The following is a 23099-nucleotide window of genomic DNA, read 5'->3' on the forward strand; positions in this document are numbered from 1 at the left end:
TTTCCGTTACAATTGCAGGCCCCCTTTCCTACCTCCAGACATATTACAAATTGAAGAGTTTTTATTATAATGGCAGGAAACTTCCCTACAACCAGTCAAAATTGAGTTGTGCAGTTATCATTATAATGATAGGCCCCTTTTCCAACTGCCAGCCAGCTTCCTGCCAGTCACACCAAGTTGATGAGTTTCCATCAAAATAGCAGGCCAGTATGCCTAATGCCAGTCACATTTTAGATGGGTACATCTGTTTATAACTGCGGGAACGCTTGCCTACAGCCAAAGACTGTATGCTGCATGCTCCCTTGCCTTCTGAAAGTCAAATCGAGAAGTGAATTATTCATTACAATGGTAGGCCTGCCTCATTAATGCCAGTTACACAGGAATTGGAGAAGGACTCCATTCCTACTGCCAGTCATAGTCGGTGTGCGGAGTACTGATTACAATAGCAGACACACCCTTTCTCGATCGCTACAAAATCGACATCAGTGAATATATATAGTTCGACATACGAAAGTATGTGCTTGTTTACAATATTGCAGACCTTCATTTACAGATTAACTGCTTCTAAACGGTACATCATATCGAGAAAAGATTGTACCATAAGACGCCGGATTTAGCGGCCTAAATTGCTGGTCATATGATATCTCATCTATTCATGGGTCAGATTGAGTTAGAAACTTGGGTAAAATTTGTGTAAGATTATCTCACATTGCATTGCTTTTCGGATAATTAAGTGACAGCTACATACATAGCATTTGGCTCACATATGGCTACTGGGTGGACCAATTTTCGTGTAGAGTATGATGATTCTATCTTTCCTCTAAGTGATGGAAGGTATGAATTATGTATGTGAAAAGTACTACTTTACTTAAGATCGAGAAATAGAGAAAAGTCAAACGTAAAATGGATATAAATACGACAAAAAGTCGTACGACCAAGGTTGTAGATCACTCCAAATTGAACGGGGATTGTGCCATCCGTTATGTGATGATACTTCCCGAAGGTCTGCACCATCATTAAAATTGCCTCCATATTTCGATATTCTTCGGGATAGAAAGGGAAAAATTTAAAGCTCTTGGAAGTTTTCCGCCCGTTACAGGCTAAGTCGTAAAATTTTGCCAAATTTCAGTTTTCTTTCTCGACTGGCAGATTATGCCGCAATCTGGGTTTTCAGTGAGAAGTGTAAAAAGTAGAACTTTCAAGATACTAAACCAAAAAATATGCAGATGATCATTATTACCCCTTAAGCGTGTAGCTGTACGAAAATTTCGACAAAATAGTCTATGTACAGGCACACAGTAGTTACGATTTTATTTACATAGATAAATAAGGAACCTGCTCCACGTACAACACCTTTTGGGCTATATCCGCTGGACTTAACCGGAAAAACGGACCGTTTATGATATCTCCCTTATTAATCCTCCTGTCGAAAAAATGCACATGAAAAAAAGTTTTAGAGATGGAATTCCATCATGTTTGGTCGATTTCCAGTCAGGTTGGTCTTGTGCTGTATATATTCTGGAAGAGTAAAATCACCATTTCGGTTCCCTATAAACCGCCAGTCCATTCCGGGAACATGAAATGTTATTGACGATTAACACCTACCGTTGGACAGGTGGATGTTAATATAAAGTTTGACTCAAATATCTTCAGTAGTTTTCAAGTTGTAAAACATACGCTTTACACGCACCCGCTCTTGAGTTAAGTCCGGTGGGACTTGTACCGGAAAACGGTCCGTTAATGATATCTCCCTTATTAATCCTCGTATTGAAATGATGCACATGACGAAAAAGGCCTAGAAATGAATTTCCATTACGGCAGCTAAATTTACATTAAGTTTGGTTGCAAAATGACGGTTTCGGTTTCGTATAATCCCCCAGTCAATTCAGGGATTCAGAAACAATACTTGCCCTAAAACCTACCAAAGGACAGATGGATTCTAAATATCAAGTTTGGTGGAAATATATCCAGTAGTTTCCAAGTTTTAGACAAACAGACAAACAAACAAACAGACAGACACCAAAACAGAATATATGCAGATGGTCATTATTACACCTGAAACGGATAACTGTACGGAAATTTCGCCAAAATTGTCAATGTACAGACATACTCTAGAAGTGTAGACCTTTATTTCGATAGTTACTGCTTTGCAACTGTACGACGTATCTACAAACGGACTTCACCATCAGACGCCCCTTTGAGTGCTCTACATGGTTGGTCCTATGACATCTTCTCGTATCTCCTTTATTTATGGGTTAGATTGAGTTAGAGTCATTGAATGGGGTGAAATCTTGTACAGTTTTTGAATGCTACTTTATATTTTTGATTCTCATGTGACAGCTAGAATCATAAAATTTGGCTATAACATTGCCAATGGTCATGTCAATGTGCGTGCCGAATGTCATGATTCTACCTTTCCTATAAGTGTGCCAAATGATAACATATACGTGTAAAAGTACAAAATCAACTTGTGTTTAATGTATTAGGGATAGAAATACGACGAAAAGTCACAGGACAAAAGTTGTAGATCTCTCCAAAATGAAACGCAATTTGCTTTGTGACTTTTGATACGACTTACTGATTAGCCACCAATTACCCCGAAACGAAGGTCTGCACCGCCGTTAAAATTGCATCCATATTTCGGAATTTTCCTGGGCCAGAAGTTATACATTTGCATAGCTTAGAATATTTCCTCAAAGGAAAGAGTGTACAGCATTCGGGATTAGCACTCGCATACATACGTGGTAATTAAGGAAGAAAGTAATACAGTTTAGTAAGTTGAAATTAATAGAAAATAGATTATAACAGAGGACATCCGGATGACGACAAATATATAAATACCAAGTGAATGTATTGGAAAATCAAATGCTCTTCAATAAATTATGCCGGAGTGAGTTATGGATATAAGAAAGCGGTAATCGGAGAGAAATTTAGGCGCAGGGATTCTTAGGTAATCAGATAAGAAGATGAATATTTGTGTTATTACTTATGCTATTCGAGGACGGTTATAACCTCCAATGATATTCCGCCAATATCCCGCAGAATGGCCGATTGACGACTCTCTTGCTTTCTACCCAAGGAACAACCACGAATTTAAAGGAATGATGAGGAAAATGACAATACGTTACTTCCCTGCTGGCAAGCAGTCAGAGACGTTGCCATGGTAACCCATATATTCGTTATCGCTCTGTCGGTCCCTCAATGCCGAGCATGGTATCGGCAGAAAATAGTAAATTTCTCCGTCATTTGAAGAGTAAGGTAAATTATGAACACAACGAAAGTTGTTTGTGATGAAGAGACCTTTCACATACGGTCCACAGAGTTTGCAGAAAATCAATAGTATAAGAGAAAATGGAGGAAGACCGTTGTGGTTTTCCTATAGACCCCCGTCTTTTCAAAGATTTTAAAATGATATGCATATCGAAACCTTCCCCGGGGTGAGTATACTCTAAATATGAAGTTTGGTTGAGATCTATCCAGCCCTTTCGACGTGATGGTGGAACAAACAAACATTTTTATTCTTTTTATTTTGCTAGTTGCTTTACGTCGCACCGACACAGATAGGTCTTATGGCGACGATGGGACAGGGAAGGGATAGGAGTTGGAAGGAATCGGCCGTGGCCTTAATTAAGGTACAGCCCCAGCATTTGCCTGGTGTGAAAATGGGAAACCACGGAAAACCATTTTCAGAGCTGCCGACAGTGGGGTTCGAACCTACTATCTCCCGAATACTGGATATTGGCCGCACTTAAGCCAAACAAACAAACAAACAAACAAACAAACAAACAAACAAACAAACAAACAAACAGAAACGAACAACTTTATTTATAAGATTATTTTTATACCACTCCCCTCGCCCCCTGCCAAAAGGGTGCTAGGGGTGTCTTACCCTCACGCGGTTTGTCTCCTGATACTAATTGATAAGTGTACCACGTTTGGTGAAATTGCTCCAGTGGTTTAGGAGGAGATGTGTCATATACACACCCACACCCACACACCCACGCACACACATACATCAATTTTTATATATAGTAAGAAGAAGAAGATAATATTTTTATATGTAGTTTTTCGATTAATTTTATATCTCACCCCCTTCGCTCCCCACTTGGATTTGCAAAAAATCCGGAGTAATACTATTCATCTCAGAGACCCTGAAATCTATGGATTCGAAACTGTTTTTAATTATTTCTATATCTCACCCCACCCCCCCACCCTTTGCTCCCAACCTAAAAGGGGGCTGGATTTTAAAAAAATTCTAGAGTATCACTTTTCAACTCAGCGACCCCGAAAACTATGAATTCGACACTATTCTCGATTATTATTGTAACTACCACCCCCCTGACCCTCTCCCTTAAGGGCGCTAGGGATGGCTTACCCCCCACAGTGATCGTCTCCCGATAGTAAGTGATTCGTGTACCAAGTTTGGTTGAAATTGCTCCAGTGGTTTAGTTGGAGATGTGTCATTTACACACACACTTCCATTTCTATATATAGTAAGATTTTTACACTCGTTCTTCACCCCCTTTCCATCCCCGCCCAAAGGAGTCCTATGAGTGCCTTACACAACAGTATATTTTTTTCCCAGATATTAAGTCTTATTTGTACCTATTTTGGTTGACAGCTATGCCCAAACGTACATGCATAATCTCACTGCTCTAGAATCCTGGAGCTGACGTTGCCATGGTTACGGCAGTTCATTTCTTTATCCGATTCCTAGAGCAGGGGTAGTGTGGTGCCAATATCTCCGTAACGGTTGGTTTTAGGGCCTTAAAACATGGTTTTCGGGCCCGTAGGGCTTACCGAGTTTTGTTCTTTGCGTCAAGAGGATTAAATTGAGCTTTGTCTCGTCCTTATACGACAAATTCGATATTTTGCCTATAATAGTATAAGAGAAAATGGAGGAAAACCGTTTTTCCTATAAAACCCCCGTCTTTTCAAAGATTTTAAAATGATATGCATATCGAAACCTTCCCCGGGGTCAGTATACTCTAAATATGAAGTTTGGTTGAGATCTATCCAGCCGTTTCGACGTGATGGTGGAACAGACAAACAGACAGACAAACAGACAAACAGAAACAATTTTATTTATATAGATTATATAATCATATAGAGACACAGTGTTCTATAAATACACGCAAACATTACTAAATAAAGTTAATTTACGTTCACATTAATCAATTTTTAATAACTGCATATTTTCACTGGCATACCTAGCCAGGCATGAAATGTTGAAAAAAATACGTTTATTAGCGTTCACAAAAAGTTTATAAAACCACAGTATATGGAGAAGGAGAAACCACACAGCAATTGTAACCACTATAGAATTACTTCATATGATAGTGGTCATTGTTTCAGCAATGAATTTGTGTGAAAAATATTGTTAAATATATCTGTATAAATATAAAACGAAATTACGTGAATTTTCAAGAGATTGCATTGACATTGTATGTTTAGCAATCTATGAAATACTAAGGTGATGGGAACTGATGGTATCTTCGCCATTACTGAAGGTCAAACTCTGGAGCAGGCCGAGGAATTTGAGTAGAATCTCGGACACAAGATCAAGCACGGATAGAAATATCACAGATCAGAAGTAACAAGGAGGGCGAGTCTAATCTAGGGTGCTTTTGGAAGACTTAGCTTTATCTTGGGAGACAACTTTAACAAGAAAGTATTTAATATCTGTACCCTCCCTGTTACTCTTATGGTCTGAATACAGTCATGGTATCTCACATAATGTCCAACAGACTACAACCTATGCTACAGACCATGGTGAGCAGCTTATAAGAGAACTCATATCGATACAGGACACCGACAAACAAGTCAGCAGAAGAACTTGTGTGTCCATCGTGACCCTGAAGAAGAAATTGGTACGATATGTCGTGAAGCAGGATGGAAGCTGATGGACCAAGGGAGTGTCGAATTGACAACCCAGGACATCACGATTCTCTGTCGGCAGACTACATCTCCACAACACAATTTTAAAGCTTTCCAAATAATTTTTATCTTTTTTTTCCGTAATGTCCATGTTTCAATTCCGTATTACACCGTACTCCACCGAGCAATTGGTCGCGCAGTTTGGGTCACGTAGCTATCAGCTTGCATTCGGGAGCTAGTGGGTTCGAACCCCACTGTTGGCAGTCCTGAGGATGGATTTCCATCGTTTCCCATTTTCACACCAGGAAAGTTCTGAGGCTATCCCTTAATTACGTGCACGACCGCTTCCTTCCCACTACTAGCCTTTTCCTATCCCATCGTCACCATAAGACCTATCAGTGCTGGTGTGATTAAAGTAAAATAAATAAATAAATAAATAAATAAATAAATAAATAAATAAATAAATAAATAAATAAATAAATAAATAAATAAATAAATAAATAAATACATTGTTCACCGTACACTGCACAAAATACTTTGCGAAACTCTTTCTTAAATTAATAACGATTGCCTTAGACTTCAGAAACCCTCTCACCATACCTAAAGCTTATTTTCCCATGGATACCCTGCTTCCTACTTCTTCAGGACAGCTACCATTCCATGTTAATAAACACCTCAACTATCTGAATTTTTTATTTGTTCTGATTTATTTCCATCTGGTGTTATATTAACAGTATTTTCTTCTTTTCCTACTCTCATTACCTTGGAATATTGACCTTCATTCCTCACTCTGTGCCCACTTTTTCAATATTTTCTACATTAATTTCCGATCGTTCCCTGATTCCGCGAATACCGCCACACTATCCGTGTATTCAACTGTATAGGACACTTTAGAATTACATTATCAACTGAGATCCGCCTCTGTGGTGTAGTGGTTAGCGTGATTAGATGCCAAACACCGGAGACCCGGGTTCAATTTCCGGCTCTGCCACGAAAATTGGAAAGTGGTACGATGGCTGGAGCGGGATCCACTCAGCCTCCGGACGTCAACTGACTAGAGACGGATTCGATTTCAACCTCAGCCATCCACGAACGATGTGGTTTCCCGATGTTTTCCACTTCGCCTTCAGGTAAATGTGATGGTACCTAAGTTAAGGCCACGGTCGCTTCCTTCCCTCTTCCTTGCCTATCCCTTCCAAACTTCCCATCCTCCCACAAAGCCCCTGTTCAGGGTAGCAGGTGAGGCCGCTTTGGCTAGGTAGTGGTCCTCCTTCCCAGTTGTAACCCCGACCAAAAGTTTTACTTTCCAGGACACCCTTGAGGCTTTAGAGGTGGGATCCCTCGCTGTATCCGAAAGAAAACGAATCCTGGATGTTAAACGAAGTAAGACGAAGGAAAGAAAATAGGAAAGAAAGTATGTTCTGTAAGACAGAATAGGCATCAGGTTCTGTTGTACATCTACCCCTTAGTCCCATTGGATCGGGGATGAGGTAAGAGTAAGGTATAAGGCATGATTTTACGGCTGGATACCCTTCCTTTCACCAACCACAGTTGAAGATCTAGTAAGGATTAAACGAATTATGGTGAAGGACGTATTTTTAGGAGAGTAAAGGAATAGGCTCCGGTCTATGAATAGGAATTCTCCCAGCATTTGCCTGGAAGTGACAGACGACTGGGTTCGAGCCCACTCATCTCTCGAAGGCAGAGTTTGGATCCATTGCCGTGGCGCGTTGACACGCGCGGCCTCTCCGCTCGGTCCAGTGTTACAAGGTAAGAAATAGAAAATGACCTAATACACAGCCTTGTGCTATGATACTACTTTGTTTCGTCCCTAGCCTTGTCTTTAAGGTGGGACACTAAAGTAAATAAAGGTAGTCACTTGTTTGTCAGGTTGTCAAATATTAACACATGGTCGCCGCCTTATCATCTTGAATGGGCTCGTGAGTCATATCTACGACGAGAAAGAATCTTACTCTCATCATAAAGTCTTACACATTGTGACAAGTGCTAACTCGCAAAAAGTGACGAAAGAAGTTCGGCATAAACTTCCCGAAACCAACGTAACCACGTCTTATTCTCACCGTCGTCTTCTTCCTGGAAATAAGAGCTTTAGAAAACCTCTTACCAAGTGAACCTCATTCTATTTCTACACCACACGCCTGGCTATTAATGATAATGATAATATTAAGAAAATAAATCTTTCATTTTCTCACCATTCATGAGCCTTATCATTCTTTTCTTTTTTTGATATAGCAGACGACTTGACCGTGCGGTTAGGAGCACGCAGCTGTGACCGGCATCCCGGATATATTGGGTTCGAACCCCTCAGTCGGCAGCCCGGAATATAGATTTCCGTGTTTTCCCCATTTTCACACCAGGCAAATGCTGGGATTGTACAACCCTAGAATACTAACATTATTCGCTAGCTGCCCAATACTAACATACGTAAAATTTACTTGCATATCCATATCTACGCTAAAACAATATGCAGACTCCACACTGTTGCTACAAGTAATGTATTATTTAAAAATTGCGAAGTACAGTTTGAATTTTTCTTTTTTCTTTTGCTATTGGCTTTACGTCGCAGCGACACAGATATGTCTTATGGCGACGATGGGATAGGAAAGGGCTAGGACTGGGAAGGAAGCGGCCGTGACCTTAATTAAGGTACAGCTCCAGCTATTGCCTGGTGTAAAAATGGGAAACCACGGAAAACCATCTTCAGGGCTGCCGACAGTGGGGTTCGAACCTACTATTTCCCGAATACTGGATACCGGCTGCACTTAAGCGAATGCAGCTATCGAGCTCGCAGTTGCTTTCAATATATGCCTTACTAAAGAGTTTACCCACTTCACAGTCAACAAGAAGCTGTTGTAGATGTTGAGAGGCTGAAGCTTAGCTGCTAGAAGTAGTCATTTCTGTTGTTTCTTTCATAGATTTGTTTTTTATATTTCCCTTTCGATGGCCGCTCAGTTTGATGAATTTCAAGAGAAGCTCGTAAATCTGAATCAAAGTCGAGATCATCTTCGGAACCACCATCACTGGGTGAATAGTTGGAATCGTCATCGATGAGTCTCGTGCTCAGATTCAGTTTCTGAATCGTTATCTTCCCCGCTCTTATCTTCACCCAGCTCGTCAAGAATACGGCAGATGAACTCCCCCTCTTTCTCTCTTCGTTTATCCCTTTTGTCGTGCAAAGCCACAAAGCAACCATCCGGAATGAACAACCTACCAGCATACGACAACATCCAAGTACCTGTTACATACTAATAATACGTAAAAGAAGCACAGTAACTTACGGAAAATGAACTCTCCCGGCATTCGCTCCTCACACATGCATCTACTTGCTATGGTGACATGATCCACATTCATCGGTGACAGCACTGCATGGGGATGGTACATTGGCGGTAATGTGGGAGGGGAGAAGCAGTGCACATTTATAGGACGCATACAAGTTAATTTCACATATGTTAGTATTTTAGGGTTAATGAAGGTCACGTCTGCTTCTTTTCCACTTCCTAGGCCTTTCCTACCCCCATCGTCGCCATAAAACCTATGTGTCTCGATGCGATGTAAAGCAAATTTAAAAAAAGGGAAAACTACCGGTACACTCACTTTTTTTCGATCTCTCGGAACTCTTCACCTTCTCTGTGGGTTGAGCCAAATGATGATTTGTCTGTACCTCTGGGCCACTGAGAGGGGAATAACTAAAGAATCTAACTCACTCTCCCTTGTTCTAGGACCAATAACATGTCAAAGATTCTATGTTTTTCCGTGCAGCGGACACAATTTATGAGATAGAAGTGTTTGTTGCTTTAATATTTTCTCTCTTGGTTACTGATTATCATGAAACTGGGTTTCTTAATGTTTATTTTAAGATTAAATTTATTTTCAATAGAAAACGGAGGTCTAATAAACCGTCAAGAAGTATTAGGATGTTATATGCGCTAATGATGTTGAATATTACGATTTATAAGATATAATTAAACCGGCATATTCTCCGTTGAGTGTTTGATTTTCATGATCGTATTGTACTCGAAATAACATTTCAGCATACTTTGTCGTGTTCAGTAAATACAATATACGCCGATATGATTTTGTGTACAGAACAATCATGGGATCCGAACGTACTAACTGCCGATTTTGCTTCTAATGCTCTTACCAGTTGCGCTATGGTGGCCTAGGTCATGTTTGTGCCGAACGACCTAATACGTTGGAAGTTGGTTTCGAAATACATTGCCCATATGAGAAATATCGAGTGCATTCTGTTCTCACCATAAACATAGGACAGTGCCCCTCAAACGCTCAAAATCTCACGCAAGCAAAATGAGACGCAAAGTTTCTGTGCACCGCGCATCGGTCCGACTCGGCTCGGTTAGGACCAGCGTTTTCTCGGGGAAAATCGGGTAAACTCGGCTGAACTCTGCTCGGATGGTGGAGCACTGCTGAGCAAGTGAGGGAGGGGGAGATAGGCGGAGCGAGCGAGATAGGCATAGGGAAAGATAGGGAGAGCGCTATTGCTCAAAATCAAAGAGTGGGTGTCTGCACTCAGGTCAAACTAGCGAAGTCGTCTTCGACCTTGCGCCGCGCAATGAAACGGTGCATGCACCCAGAGAGACCCTGAACTAGACCATGACATCGCTGTCCTATACAATATATATCAAATTATAGTGACGTCGTTTTAGAGTACAATGTTTGAATGAGTGGTACATTTTATTTTTTTTATTTATTTACTTATTATATATGGCGTGACTCAGGCTGTGAAGCTTGCTGTTATGCCAAACCGTCTTATACTGTATATGCTCCATAGGACAAACGAAAGCGTCTTAAGTTTCCTAATTGGGTGCAATTTATTATGAAATTAAGTTTAAATAATAGTTATAAAGGAAGGGTAAATTTCTGAGTTACTTCAAAGAAACATTACATTATATACAAGTCTATGTACCATTTACATATCATTTTTAAATACACTTCTATTATGCATGTCTCTAGAGCCGGAAGGGAATACTAGGAGCGTATGGTTACAGGTATGAAATAGTTGCCGTAACTTGTCATGCGGTACATTGGGAAGCTCAGCATGAAGGAGGTTTCTGACTATGTAGGAATAATGTTTGGGGACGTAAACTATTTATGATCTGCTCTCACTTAACTTGGTGTGTCTGTACGGAGGACGTTGTAGACGAGCGAGACTGAGTGAAGGTTTCTTCTCTGCCCCAAATATAAACCAAGACAGCTGTTCGAGACTGTATTTAATTAATGTATAAGCCTGCTGAAGTTTAACGTTAAGTGTGGTATTTATATTGTTGTATATTACGTAATCATAATAAAATATGGTAGAATTAAGCTCTGAACAAGTAACTTCCTGGTATTTAGTGAAAGGAAATCCAGTAAAAGTTTAAAGGAGTGCAAAAAACAGAAAATAATACTCATTGGCGAAATTTTGTGGCGTGCTCTGTACAGTTTAAGTGCATATCAAAATTAGGTCAAGGTACTCCACAGTTCCGATTAATTTCATTGGTAATGTATGGAAAATGATTGGAGAAATGTTGACACTTTTCAATTTGGTATGAGAATTTTTTGATCCTATTATGATTGCTTGCGACTTGGATGTAATGACATTAAGATAATTACTTTCTATACAGTCTTTTATATTTCACAGGTCATCGACGTACTTTTCTAAACCACTGGTTTCATCTGCAATACCAACAATGTTTAAGTCTGGAAACCGTTTAATCCTTCAAAATATCTCAATGGCCACGAGTGCTTAACTACCATAGTCCAAGATGTGGGACAGAAATCCAGCAAAGATTGCTGGTACTTTAGACAGTTGGGGAAAAATTCTAAAATACTATCAATTTATATGAAACTATCCGATGCGAAAATTGCGCTAATTGCCTCATACGGACTGGACATTATATGGGATAAACTGGGTCTGGCTGAGATGAAGACGAATGAAGCAGTTAAGTAGCGCTTCCTGAAAGCTGCACTGGGAACATCAAAATACACAAAATCAAGGCTTGAATATTTGCTCGCAAAGGAGACCTTCTTCATCGAGGACCTCCGAATGAAACGAGGGTTTCCAACCACAGACGCTTGGGAAAAATTACTGTAGGACAGAGAGATGAAGACGGAAGAAATCTGGTTGGATTTTTACTCAACGGCGGCGATGGTGAATAGAACATGGACAAAGACTTATCAAGACATGCGACATCGTTAACTCGATGGTGGTCCATGGGTATCACCATAAACTGTGCAACACTGATTACTTTCATGACCATGACAAAACCTGTGTTGGCAAGCTCTGCGGTGAGCATTGCAGTCAATATCATGTGATTTCATGCAAAAACCAGGGATTATCCATTGTGAACTTCTGTAATAGTGAGAGGTGACAGTATATATGATAAACTTTGTTTATACCATGAACAATTTGTGTGCTGTATGTTTATTAATTATGATGATTAACAAAGTGTTTATTATTTATTATCAAATACGATAATACCTGAGGGGATAGTAAATATATTGTATTATTATTTATAGTCTTCTGTGAACAAGAAGCGATCGTATGTTACTGTAAAATGGCATGCGAAAGAAAAGGACCGTCACATTCTGTCAATTCCTCAGTAAAATTAATCGTAAAGACCATTTTAACTTATAATCTGCAGCTATTTTTCGAATTGTTCTTGAGCAAGTAATTGTTAGCAAGTATCGCCGTATAGTGTGCATACTAGATACTGTTATTTGCTCTTCATTCATCTTGATTCCTTTACCTCATAGTCGCCATAACCCTGTTCGTGCTAGCAAGACGTAGAACAAAAAAAAAAATTGATTGTTATTGCGTCTTACGATGATTGTCACTTTGAAGATATCAGTTTCACTGTACGTTATCAGTGTGACTCAAATCTCAACTTAACTTATCGTCCGATGACGCTACATTATCAGTCTACACACAGGATAGTCGTTCGTTTCCTACATCCTACACCACAATATTCTGTAGATGACTTTACATCAATATGTAACAGGAGGGAGCCTTTTATTTTTACAATTTGCTTTGCGTCGCACCGACTTTGATAGGTCCTATGGCGACGATGGGTGGGAAAGTGCTAGTAGAGGGAAGGAAGTGACCGTGACCTTAATTAAGGTACAGCCATCTTCAGGGCTGCCAACAGTGGGTCTCTAACCCACAATTCGTCGAATGCAAGTTGATAGCTGCGTGACAAACCTGCACAGCCGTATTTTCGGTCTCTTCTTTCTCTATGAGCCATCATTATCCTGTTTCGATCCTAGGTACTTTAATGTAATTCGGTAGGTGGCTATCCAGGTTGCATGAATTATGAGTATAAGAATTCATATTTTACAGACTACTGGGTTTATCAAATATAGACTGGGTTCGGCCTACGGAGGTTCAAGATCACAGTGGAGGAAAATATTCCGTAATATAAACATGGTGGACAGGCAAAATATATCTTTGGATGATGTATTACTATCCACATATTTCTGCTTAATGTCTGCATTCATTGTACAAGTGCCTCAATAATACAGTACATCCCAAAACATTGTTAATAAATGCAAATACAATGTAACAACGGATGCCGATCGAAAACGTAACACATATCCCTTTTAAGAAGTGTTCGTTATTAGGAAAAGTGCTGAAAGGACTAGTTTTGAGCAACAAGAAGTTATTACACAACGATTTACAGAAATATTGCACAGCAATATTTACAAAAAATGTGGCTAAACTCATTTTTCTGTTCAACAAATATATTTTTATATCCGAATATGGCCAAATATGCACCGCATGGAACCTGAGGCAATATGGTCAGTTTCTTTTTCTTTTCTTCCCAGAACATCTTCATTTCTTCACTTCTGAACTTTCTCCGCACCTCGGATATTATCAATTTGGGTCCAAATGTTAGTCGTTTCTCTTATGTTGTCAGTTCAGCTTCAATTCCTCTCTGTTGTTGATCACGTCTACTGTAAGTCGAATTTCCTCAGCATCCCTCTTGATCTCTTCCACCCATTTCGCTGTAGCCTTCAGTCCTACGATGTTTTTAAAGATCTTTGTCAATCGGTTCCCGCGCATTTTTCTCTATACTTATCACACATATTGCCAAATATTTTTATATGTATGCAATGGGTGTAATTTTGTGTATAAAAATGTAGGAATCTCTCAAGTCTCAACAGAATCACAAAAAAGTATTCACCTAACATATTCCACTATAGGATATTTATTCGTGACAAAAGCTTAGAAAAGTAAAAATGCAAGTATCAAGGGAACATCTCCCGGCCTTGTGGTTAAGAAATGCTGATTAAGAACAATGCATTACAAGAAGAAAATTGAAGATGTTTTGTTCCATTTTGTCTGGGTTTTTGTTGTCAGAGGCTATCATTTCCACTCAAAAACTGCTCTTCCTCTTCTATTGAGATCATGTTGGAGCTGTTACGTTTCCTGAATGAATCTATATTAATATTCTTAGTGTTTACAGTGCGCTATGTCTTTGGTTTCATTCGTCGACTTCGACGACGAGCATATGTACCAAACACATAGATAAGCATTTACAAACATATAATTTGGGTCATCAGATAATAGATCGGTTAGATAGATCATTGCAAACCTTCCTATCCTGAGCTAAACTTCTATGTAACAACTACACTACTACCTACACGTGTTTTTCATATTATTGCCTTGGTCTATCCCTACCATTCTTACCGTGTGTACGTCCCTCAACAAGTAAGTTAAAAATTCCTGGGTGTCTCAACATATGACCTATCATTCTATCTCTCCTGCCAATTAAATTTCACTAAATATATTTCCTCTCACCAATTAAATTCTTCCTCTCATAATTACTGATCCACCAGGCGAGTAGGCCGTGCGGTTAGGAGCGCGCAGCTGTGAGCTCGCATCCGGGAGATAGTGGGTTCGAACCCCACTGTCGGCAGCCCTGAAGATGGTTTTCCATGGTTTCCCACTTTCACACCAGGCAAATGATGGGGCTGGACCTTAATTAATACCACGGCCGCTTCCTTCCCATTCCGAGGCCTTTCCTGTCCCATCGTCGCCATAAGACCTATCTGTGTCAGTGCGACGTAAAGCAATTAGCAAAGAAAAATACTGATTCAATCCGTCCATCTGGCCTTATACATTTTTTGGAAACACTACATCTCAAAAACTTCTATTCTCCTTCCTTCTGCACTGCTTCTTTCTTTTGACGTGGTGGAGATTGTTATTTTCACCAGATAAAACTGAAATGTTTTCTCCACAAAATAAATTGAAAAATGTTGTTTCCTTTACCACCCCTTGTAACACTACAAGGATACGTTTGTTGCACGGAGGACCAAGGGGCCGCTTCTGTGGCCCATTGTAGAAAGTATGTAATAAACCAGAATTCTACTGACATAAATTATGAAACATCATTTCATGAATAATTTGTAAGGAAAACTTCAGTACAAAGTATGAAATTAAATTCATTTCGCCCAGATATTGATCACAAACACAAATCAATCACACATATCTTCCTTGTCAGTGTTATTTGCGGCCTCATAGTTTAAGTAGATTACAGATTTATTATGTAATAGAGTTATGTCAATGAATGTCTCTCTCTTTATTATATTCATATTTATCAATAGCATCATTAGACTCCAAAATTAAATTCACCGAAATATTAGGCACAAACACAAATCAGACACGAACTTCTTCATCTGAAGTATCAAAAATATTTTGCTCCAAATGGTCTTCCTCTTCCAACATGCTGTTTATTTCTTCAAAACTAAAATGATTTCGACTCACGTTGACTCACAGCTTATACATTATCTAAGGAAAAATACGTAAACCTACTACTGTATATTTGACATTAAAAACATACACAATCTGCCAATAGCCAGTCTTGTTCCTTCGATAATCTGCTTGTTGTTATTGTTGATTTTATTACCAATGATGTTATTTGTGCATTATTGGAATCTATTTGTGCAAAGCTGATGTGAAAATCAATGGTATTCATAATTAGACAAATTGGTCAAAGGGTTGGCCTCGCAAGCTTATACCAGTTTTGAGTACCATTTTTAGGTAAGAACAAAAGCTTCAAAATTATTTACTCTACTGTAATATGGTAGTTAAATTATGACTAAAATTATAATATACCTTCTTTACAACCAGTGTATCCCATTAAAGAACCATTTTTTCTCATTGTAGGTCTCGAAGCCCCCCTCCTCTCCCCTTGCCGCCCCCCACCCCCTCGTGAATATTTAGAGTTAAAATATTAAATTTGTGAGAAAGACACGGATCGTGCTTGTTGCTTCATTCCTGGAGTTGAAACCTGAAGGTAGTCTCTTCTTTCTATATCTTACATAAGTGAAAGAAAGCAAACGACTCACCCAGCAAATGGCGTTGAAGCATAGCAGCGTATATTTGATACAGCTAATGCTGTTTCCCAGTCTGTTTTCACTAGCCGTGCCCGTACCGTCACCTTTGCCTGCCATTACGTTCACACACGAGGGGTTGAAAGTGATTTACACACGAGGGTTGCAGTTGGAGCTGCTAATGATCCTTACTCTCAACACGGTCACAGAGATACTACCTCTTGTGTGTACTGGGCTGGGCTTATCTCTCGTTAGATACCAGCAGATAATACCATAGAGCCGTCCGACTCTAACAGGAAGGAAATTCCTTGAATTGTGAAACAATTTCACTGATTAAGATTGTTTTACACAAATGGTATTAAACTACCTGAGCCTCCGTAGCTCAGGCGATAGTGAGCCGGCCTCTCACCACTGGGTTCCGTGGTTCAAATATCGGTCACTCCATGTGAGTTATTTTGCTGGACAAAGTGGGGGCGGGAGAGGTGTTTCTCTGGATGCCATCTACAATTCTAACAACACTCTCCGACATAATTTCATTCCATCTGTCATGACCCTAAGGAAGTGCGAGAGGCTTCTGCAGCCAGCACAATTTCTGTTCTCACCGCTAGATAGGGGCCAGTCGAATTACTGAAAACAGGCTGTGGATTTCCATTTTCATCAAATGATTGCTGATTTCTTCTAAATTAATAGAGGCTATATATTCCAGGTGGACCTGGAGCCTCGTACTTTAAACGGGGAGTAAAGAATACAGAGAGATGCCTTGGAGCTCTGAGCGTGAAGCCCAATGACAGTGGTCTACATCCCCCGGGGGTGTGGTTGTAAATAGGCGCAAGGCACATGCTATTTTTTGACAGTCAAATCTGTCACAGCTCATTGAAGTAAATACGGTGAACGTAAATTGTAATTGCAGGAATTTTCAAATGCTAACACTGTACGACACGCTAAAACGTAAAAATAGACACTAATATTTAGTTGATGTTGTAGCTCTTAAAATGTCGTGTTGTGCATACGGTTGCACGAATCGGAAATCCAAAAATATTCCTGGAATACCATTTCATAGGTAAGATTCTAAGTATGGCTTGTATGTAGTACAGTATGTTATATTACCTCCATTGTTATTGTGCTAGTATTTCGGAGTCTTAGAAGCACCGTCCACTTTTCGTAAGAATTCTTAGGTTAGACTTGTTGTTTATAGTCAATTTTTCCTGGGGTTTCCTGTTTATCAAGGAAGGAGAGCAGACTGGATTAAGGCCATTAGAAGGGAAAATTGAATACTTTCTCTTTACATCAGAATATGTTCAGCATATTTCAAACCGGAATTGTTTGATCGGTCCATGAAGAAATTTGTTTTGAAGGAGAAAGGAGTACCTACCATTTTTGAAGCATTCCCTTCTTACCTACAGAATTAGAGCACTCCAGGCCCAAGGAGTATTTCATTTTCACGCCCTTCGTGGCACTTGTCTTCCTTTGGCCGATACCTTCATTTTTCGAAGTGTCGACTCTCTTCCATTCTTCCTCCTAATTAGTGTTAATGGAGGATGTTTGACCAGTTGTACTTCCTCTTACAACAATAATCACTACCACCACCTCTAACGTAGGTATCGTCCTATGGGTTATTACGGTAGAATAAGGCCCACGGTATCCCCTGCTTTTCGTAAAAGGCCACTGAAAGGCGCCGTAGGAGCTCTCAGTTTCGGAGCATAGGTTGGCAACCACAGGGCCCTTAGCTGAGACCTGGCATTGCTTCCACTTACTTGTGCCAGGCTAATTTTAATCTCATATCTGACCTGCGATGGTCAACTCTTGTTCTTTTCCGACCCCGAGGCTATAAGAGGATTCGAGGGGTTGGGATTCTTTCATTTTCTTGCTCTTCAAGGCCAATGACTTTCTTTAATTAACTGATATCTTCATTTCTCTCTGATTAGTGTTAATAGAGGATGGTTGCCTAGTTGTACTCCCTCTTAAAGCAATAATCACCACCACGTGTCATAAAAGGCGATTAAGGAAGCCCGAGGGGCTCTTACCTTCGGAGTGTGGTTTGGCGTCCAAATAGCCTGAGGGGCTCTTACCATCGGAATGTGGTTTGACGTCCAAATAGCCTGAGGGGCTCTTAACTTCGGAGTGTGGTTTGGCGTCCAAGTAGCCTAAGGAGCTCTTACCTTCGGAGTGTAGTTTGGTGTCCAAGTAGCCTAAGGGGCCCTTAACTTCGGAGTATGGCTTGGTGTACAAGTAGCCTAAGGGGCTCTTAACTTCGGAGTATGGCTTGGTGTACAAGTAGCCTAAGGGGCTCTTACCTTCGGAGTGTAGTTTGGTGTCCAAGTAGCCTAAGGGGCCCTTAACTTCGGAGTATGGCTTGGTGTAGAAGTAGCCTAAGGGGCTCTTACCTTCGGAGTGTGGTTTGGTGTCCAAGTAGCCTAAGGGGCTCTTACCTTCGGAGTGTGGTTTGGTGTCCAAGTAGCCTAAGAGGCCCTTAACTTCGGAGTGTGGTTTGGCGTTCAAATAGCCTAAGGGGCTCTTACCTTCGGAGTGTGATTTGGCGTCCAAGTAGCCTAAGGGGCTCTTACCTTCGGAGTGTGGTTTGGCTTCTAAGTAGCCTAAGGGGCTCTTACCTTCGGAGTGTGGCTTGGTGTCCAAGGGGCCCTTAGCTGAGTCCTGCATGTTTCCACTTTGTCAGAGGATGGTTTACTTGACGGTTGCACGGTAGTGGTATAGTAAGCAATGTTGCTATGTCCAGTTTGGTGATTTATTGCGCATTCTTCTAAAGCATTTAGATTGCGGTATGCCGTTATTAATAGCCTTCTCATTATCTTTACTGATATCACGTGAAGATTTGCATCTCCTGTTTTTAAGATACTCGGTTTACAGTACCAATAGTCAACTAGCGAGAGAGTAGATTTAAGGCTGCGGGTCATGAGAAACGCGCCCTTAGAGCTCAGTAAGAAACAAAAACATTAATAGGTCTGTTTGCCAGAAAATATTGTTAAAGTTAATCGCCGTGCTATTTTGAAAACGATCGTACATAATTGAGCGATTCGAAGTTTCCCTACTCCCGAGAAAGTGCCTTAGTTTGTATATATCCACAACGTAAGAATTGCCATGTTTTGCTAACCATGGTGGGGCGTGGCCGTTGGCTTCAAGCGATAGCCACAGAGAGTAGTGTAGCGGGCAGCTCCCTGTATTCTTTACTCCCTGAGTTTAAACTTATGATTATCCCGCACGCACCAATGTTGAGTGGAGGTGCCTATTCACCGGTTTACAAAGAAGCGCTTCAAAGTGCTAAACTTCGGATGAACAAAAAAAATGCTTTGAAGGCTTTACTAGCTCTTAATTGCAATTCATTTCGGCGAAATACGTGCACAGAAGGTAGATGGCTATATGGAAACATCTGCGAACTTCGGCTGCATTCCGACCAGATTCTCCACAGATTAAAATAATGTCTGTGTATTCGTCCTTGCTGAACACATCAGCAATATGTTGACAGCAATTTTTGTGCTATTATACCAAATACCAGCCTGTAACTGTGGGTTCGAAAACGAGGATTACTTAAGTAAGGGATCACATTCGCGCAGCGTGTGGCGATCAGGATATTATCTCCTCATATTCTGATGTAAATAAGCTGCAGGCAACAATACCCCTGTAAAAATCAGTTATTAGACATCTGGTATATATAGTTATTGGTGCCGGGATGAGTGGCTCAGACGGTTAGGGCGCTGGCCTTCTGACTTCAACTTGGCAGGTTCGATCCTGGCTTAGTCCGGTGGTATTTGAAGGTGCTCAAATACGTCAGCCTCGTGTCGGTAGATTTACTGGCACGTAAAAGAACTCCTGCGGGACTAAAATTTTGGCACCTCGGCGTCTCCGAAAACCTTAAAAAGTAGTTAGTGGGACGTAAAGCAAAATAACATTATTGGCAATTGAGTTAGAAATAGTTACACTAGCCAGTAAATGGCCCTGTGCTCGACACAGCGAATGTAACAGCGTGGATGTCAGACCTCGTACGGGCTGTTCGAGGAAAGGCTGGCACACACGCGCACTCTTGCGTGAGCTCTCGAATGCATATTCCGAGCGTATCAGTTAAAAGTGTACGTATGTGGTTGTTACTTATGATGTGGTGTGTGGAATGGATTGAGGTGTTTCAGCTTGCTAGAAATATTGAATACGTATTCCAGGAGTGAGTGAATTTTCGGGTGTTTGTAACAGAGGTGATGAGAATGGCAGAAATTCGACAGATGTCCAATGTACTGATGCGAAATTTCGTTCAACTGTATCGACCGCACCAATTCCTATGGAATGTAAAATTACTTCCCTGTACTAATAAAATCATACAAAATGAAGAATACGGAAAACTTGTTTAGTAACTCAGTCTTTCTTAATACAGACAAGGAATTCGCGATTTAAAAAATAATTACCATTGGAAGGTGTTTCCTCAGAGAATGAAAAAATCCACAGTTCTAGCCCTTCAGTCAAGCAACTCAATGTAGAAAGCATTCAGGGATATGAGCTATGAATTTTAGGTAAATAAAATGTAATAACGCGTGAGAATGTCTTCTTTATATATTACCAAAAATTACAAACCGTTTCTTAATCATCATTATCCGGTCGATTAGGTTAGCAGTTTGCATTTTTCTACCACTAGGAGCGTTAATGTGAGTCAATGCATTGTTTCACTTAAGCACTACCACGAGCGCTAATGTGAGTCAATGCATTGTTTCATTTAAGCACTACCACGAGCGAGTCAATGCATTGTTTCACTTAAGTACTACCACGAGCGCTAATGTGAGTCAATGCATTGTTTCACTGAAGCACTACCACGAGCGGTAATGTGAGTCAATGCATTGTTTCACTTAAGCACTACCACGAGCGGTAATGTGAGTCAATGCATTGTTTCACTTAAGCACTACCACGAGAGCCAATGTGAGTCAATGCATTGTTTCACTTAAGCACTACCACGAGCGCCAATGTGAGTCAATGCATTGTTTCACTTAAGCACTACCACGAGCGCTAATGTGAGTCAATGCATTGTTTCACTTAAGCACTACCACGAGCGCAAATCTGAGTCAATGCATTGTTTCACTTAAGCACTACCACGAGCGCTAATGTGAGTCAATGCATTGTTTCACTTAAGCACTACCACGAGCGCTAATGTGAGCCAATGCATTGTTTCACTTAAGCACTACCACGAGCGCTAATATGAGTCAATGCATTGTTTCACTTAAGCACTACCACGAGCGGTAATGTGAGTCAATGCATTGTTTCACTTAAGTACTACCACGAGCGCTAATGTGAGTCAATGCATTGTTTCACTTAAGCACTACCACGAGCGCCAATGTGAGTCAATGCATTGTTTCACTTAAGCACTACCACGAGAGCCAATGTGAGTCAATGCATTGTTTCACTTAAGCACTACCACGAGCGCAAATCTGAGTCAATGCATTGTTTCACTTAAGCACTACCACGAGCGCTAATGTGAGTCAATGCATTGTTTCACTTAAGCACTACCACGAGCGCTAATGTGAGCCAATGCATTGTTTCACTTAAGCACTACCACGAGCGCTAATATGAGTCAATGCATTGTTTCACTTAAGCACTATCACGAGAGCCAATGTGAGTCAATGCATTGTTTCACTTAAGCACTACCACGAGCGCTAATATGAGTCAATGCATTGTTTCACTTAAGCACTACCACGAGCGCTAATGTGAGTCAATGCATTGTTTCACTTAAGCACTACCACGAGCGCTAATGTGAGACAATGCATTGTTTCAGTTAAGCACTTATAACTAGATTCGGTGCGGACATTTTCCAAAAAATCAAAAAACGCCTGAGGGTATTGAACCTAGGAATACATTACAGAAATAATCATGTAAGTAAGTTAATTTAGCTGGGATTTGAATAAAACAGAATGCGAATAAGGAAACAAGAGATTTTATGCTGTTATTCTGGAACAGCATTTAGGCCGGAAGTGATTTTTAAACTTGTTTTTTAAGTTTGATAGAGCTATCAAAGACTCACAATTTAAAACTTTTCCGGGCCTTTTGGCCCTTCAAATTCAGGGCAAAATTTAGGAAACTTCTTAATTTTACGTTTTTCGTACAATGGGGATCCTTAATTTGTCTGCTAAGAAATGTTTTTAACATTAATATGTGACGAAATTGTAACAAATAACAACGGTGCAGACAGTCATGTAAGGTATGGTCAGACAATGTTACCTAGCAACCGTACAGGTTACGTCCTATGGCTGGTTGCCATTTGAAATTAACAGCCGTTAACGGATGACCATGACCGGGAAATATATTTATGATCAATCGATTTTCGCAAAGGTGGTTCCCTGTTATTTTCATTTATCCCTCTCTATCATTTTTCCCAATTATACGGGATCTAAAAAGGTGGATATGGACTGAGCCCAGTTTTACGACCTGATGCTCTTCCTGGCACTAACTTTATGCGGAGGGAAGCATTCATTTTTGCGTGTTTCTGTGGTGGATTGTAGAGTGATATGTGTTAGGTACATTAATATATGTGTTAAGATGTTCAAAAATACCCAGCCACTGAGATAAAGGAATCAGGCAAACGTCTTTTCTTATTATTATTATTATTATTATTATTATTCGATTCATAAGACTGAAATGACCTCTGATTTCTGAAACGACACAATGCCCACAACACTTCGCAGAATTTATGAGATTTGCACAAACATTTTCAATGGAAATTATCAAAAGACTAACTACAATTACTGCAAATTATTTTGCAAGTATTATCTCTTCAGATAATGCTTGAAAAAATTGTTTCTTAGCAAAGAAAATGCTGGACCAATAGAAGTGAATTTTTTTATCTCGACCGATTTCCTTATTAAAATATATAGTATATTAAA

General features: G+C 40.2%; 1 protein-coding gene across 1 annotated transcript in view; it reads right to left on the reverse strand.

The window, feature by feature from the left end:
• The window catches only part of Tsp2A (tetraspanin 2A), a 701187-nt gene extending 684733 nt beyond the window's left edge, over nucleotides 1-16454 (reverse strand). Inside the window, exon 1 of the mRNA XM_067144664.2 lies at nucleotides 16246-16454. Coding sequence (XP_067000765.1) covers nucleotides 16246-16350 — 105 coding nt within the window. The 5' untranslated portion in view covers nucleotides 16351-16454. The remainder of the gene's footprint in view (nucleotides 1-16245) is intronic.
• Nucleotides 16455-23099: the final 6645 nt, after the last annotated feature.

Source organism: Anabrus simplex, chromosome 3 (genome assembly GCF_040414725.1).
Source record: "Anabrus simplex isolate iqAnaSimp1 chromosome 3, ASM4041472v1, whole genome shotgun sequence".
Classification (NCBI taxonomy): Eukaryota; Metazoa; Arthropoda; class Insecta; order Orthoptera; family Tettigoniidae; genus Anabrus; species Anabrus simplex.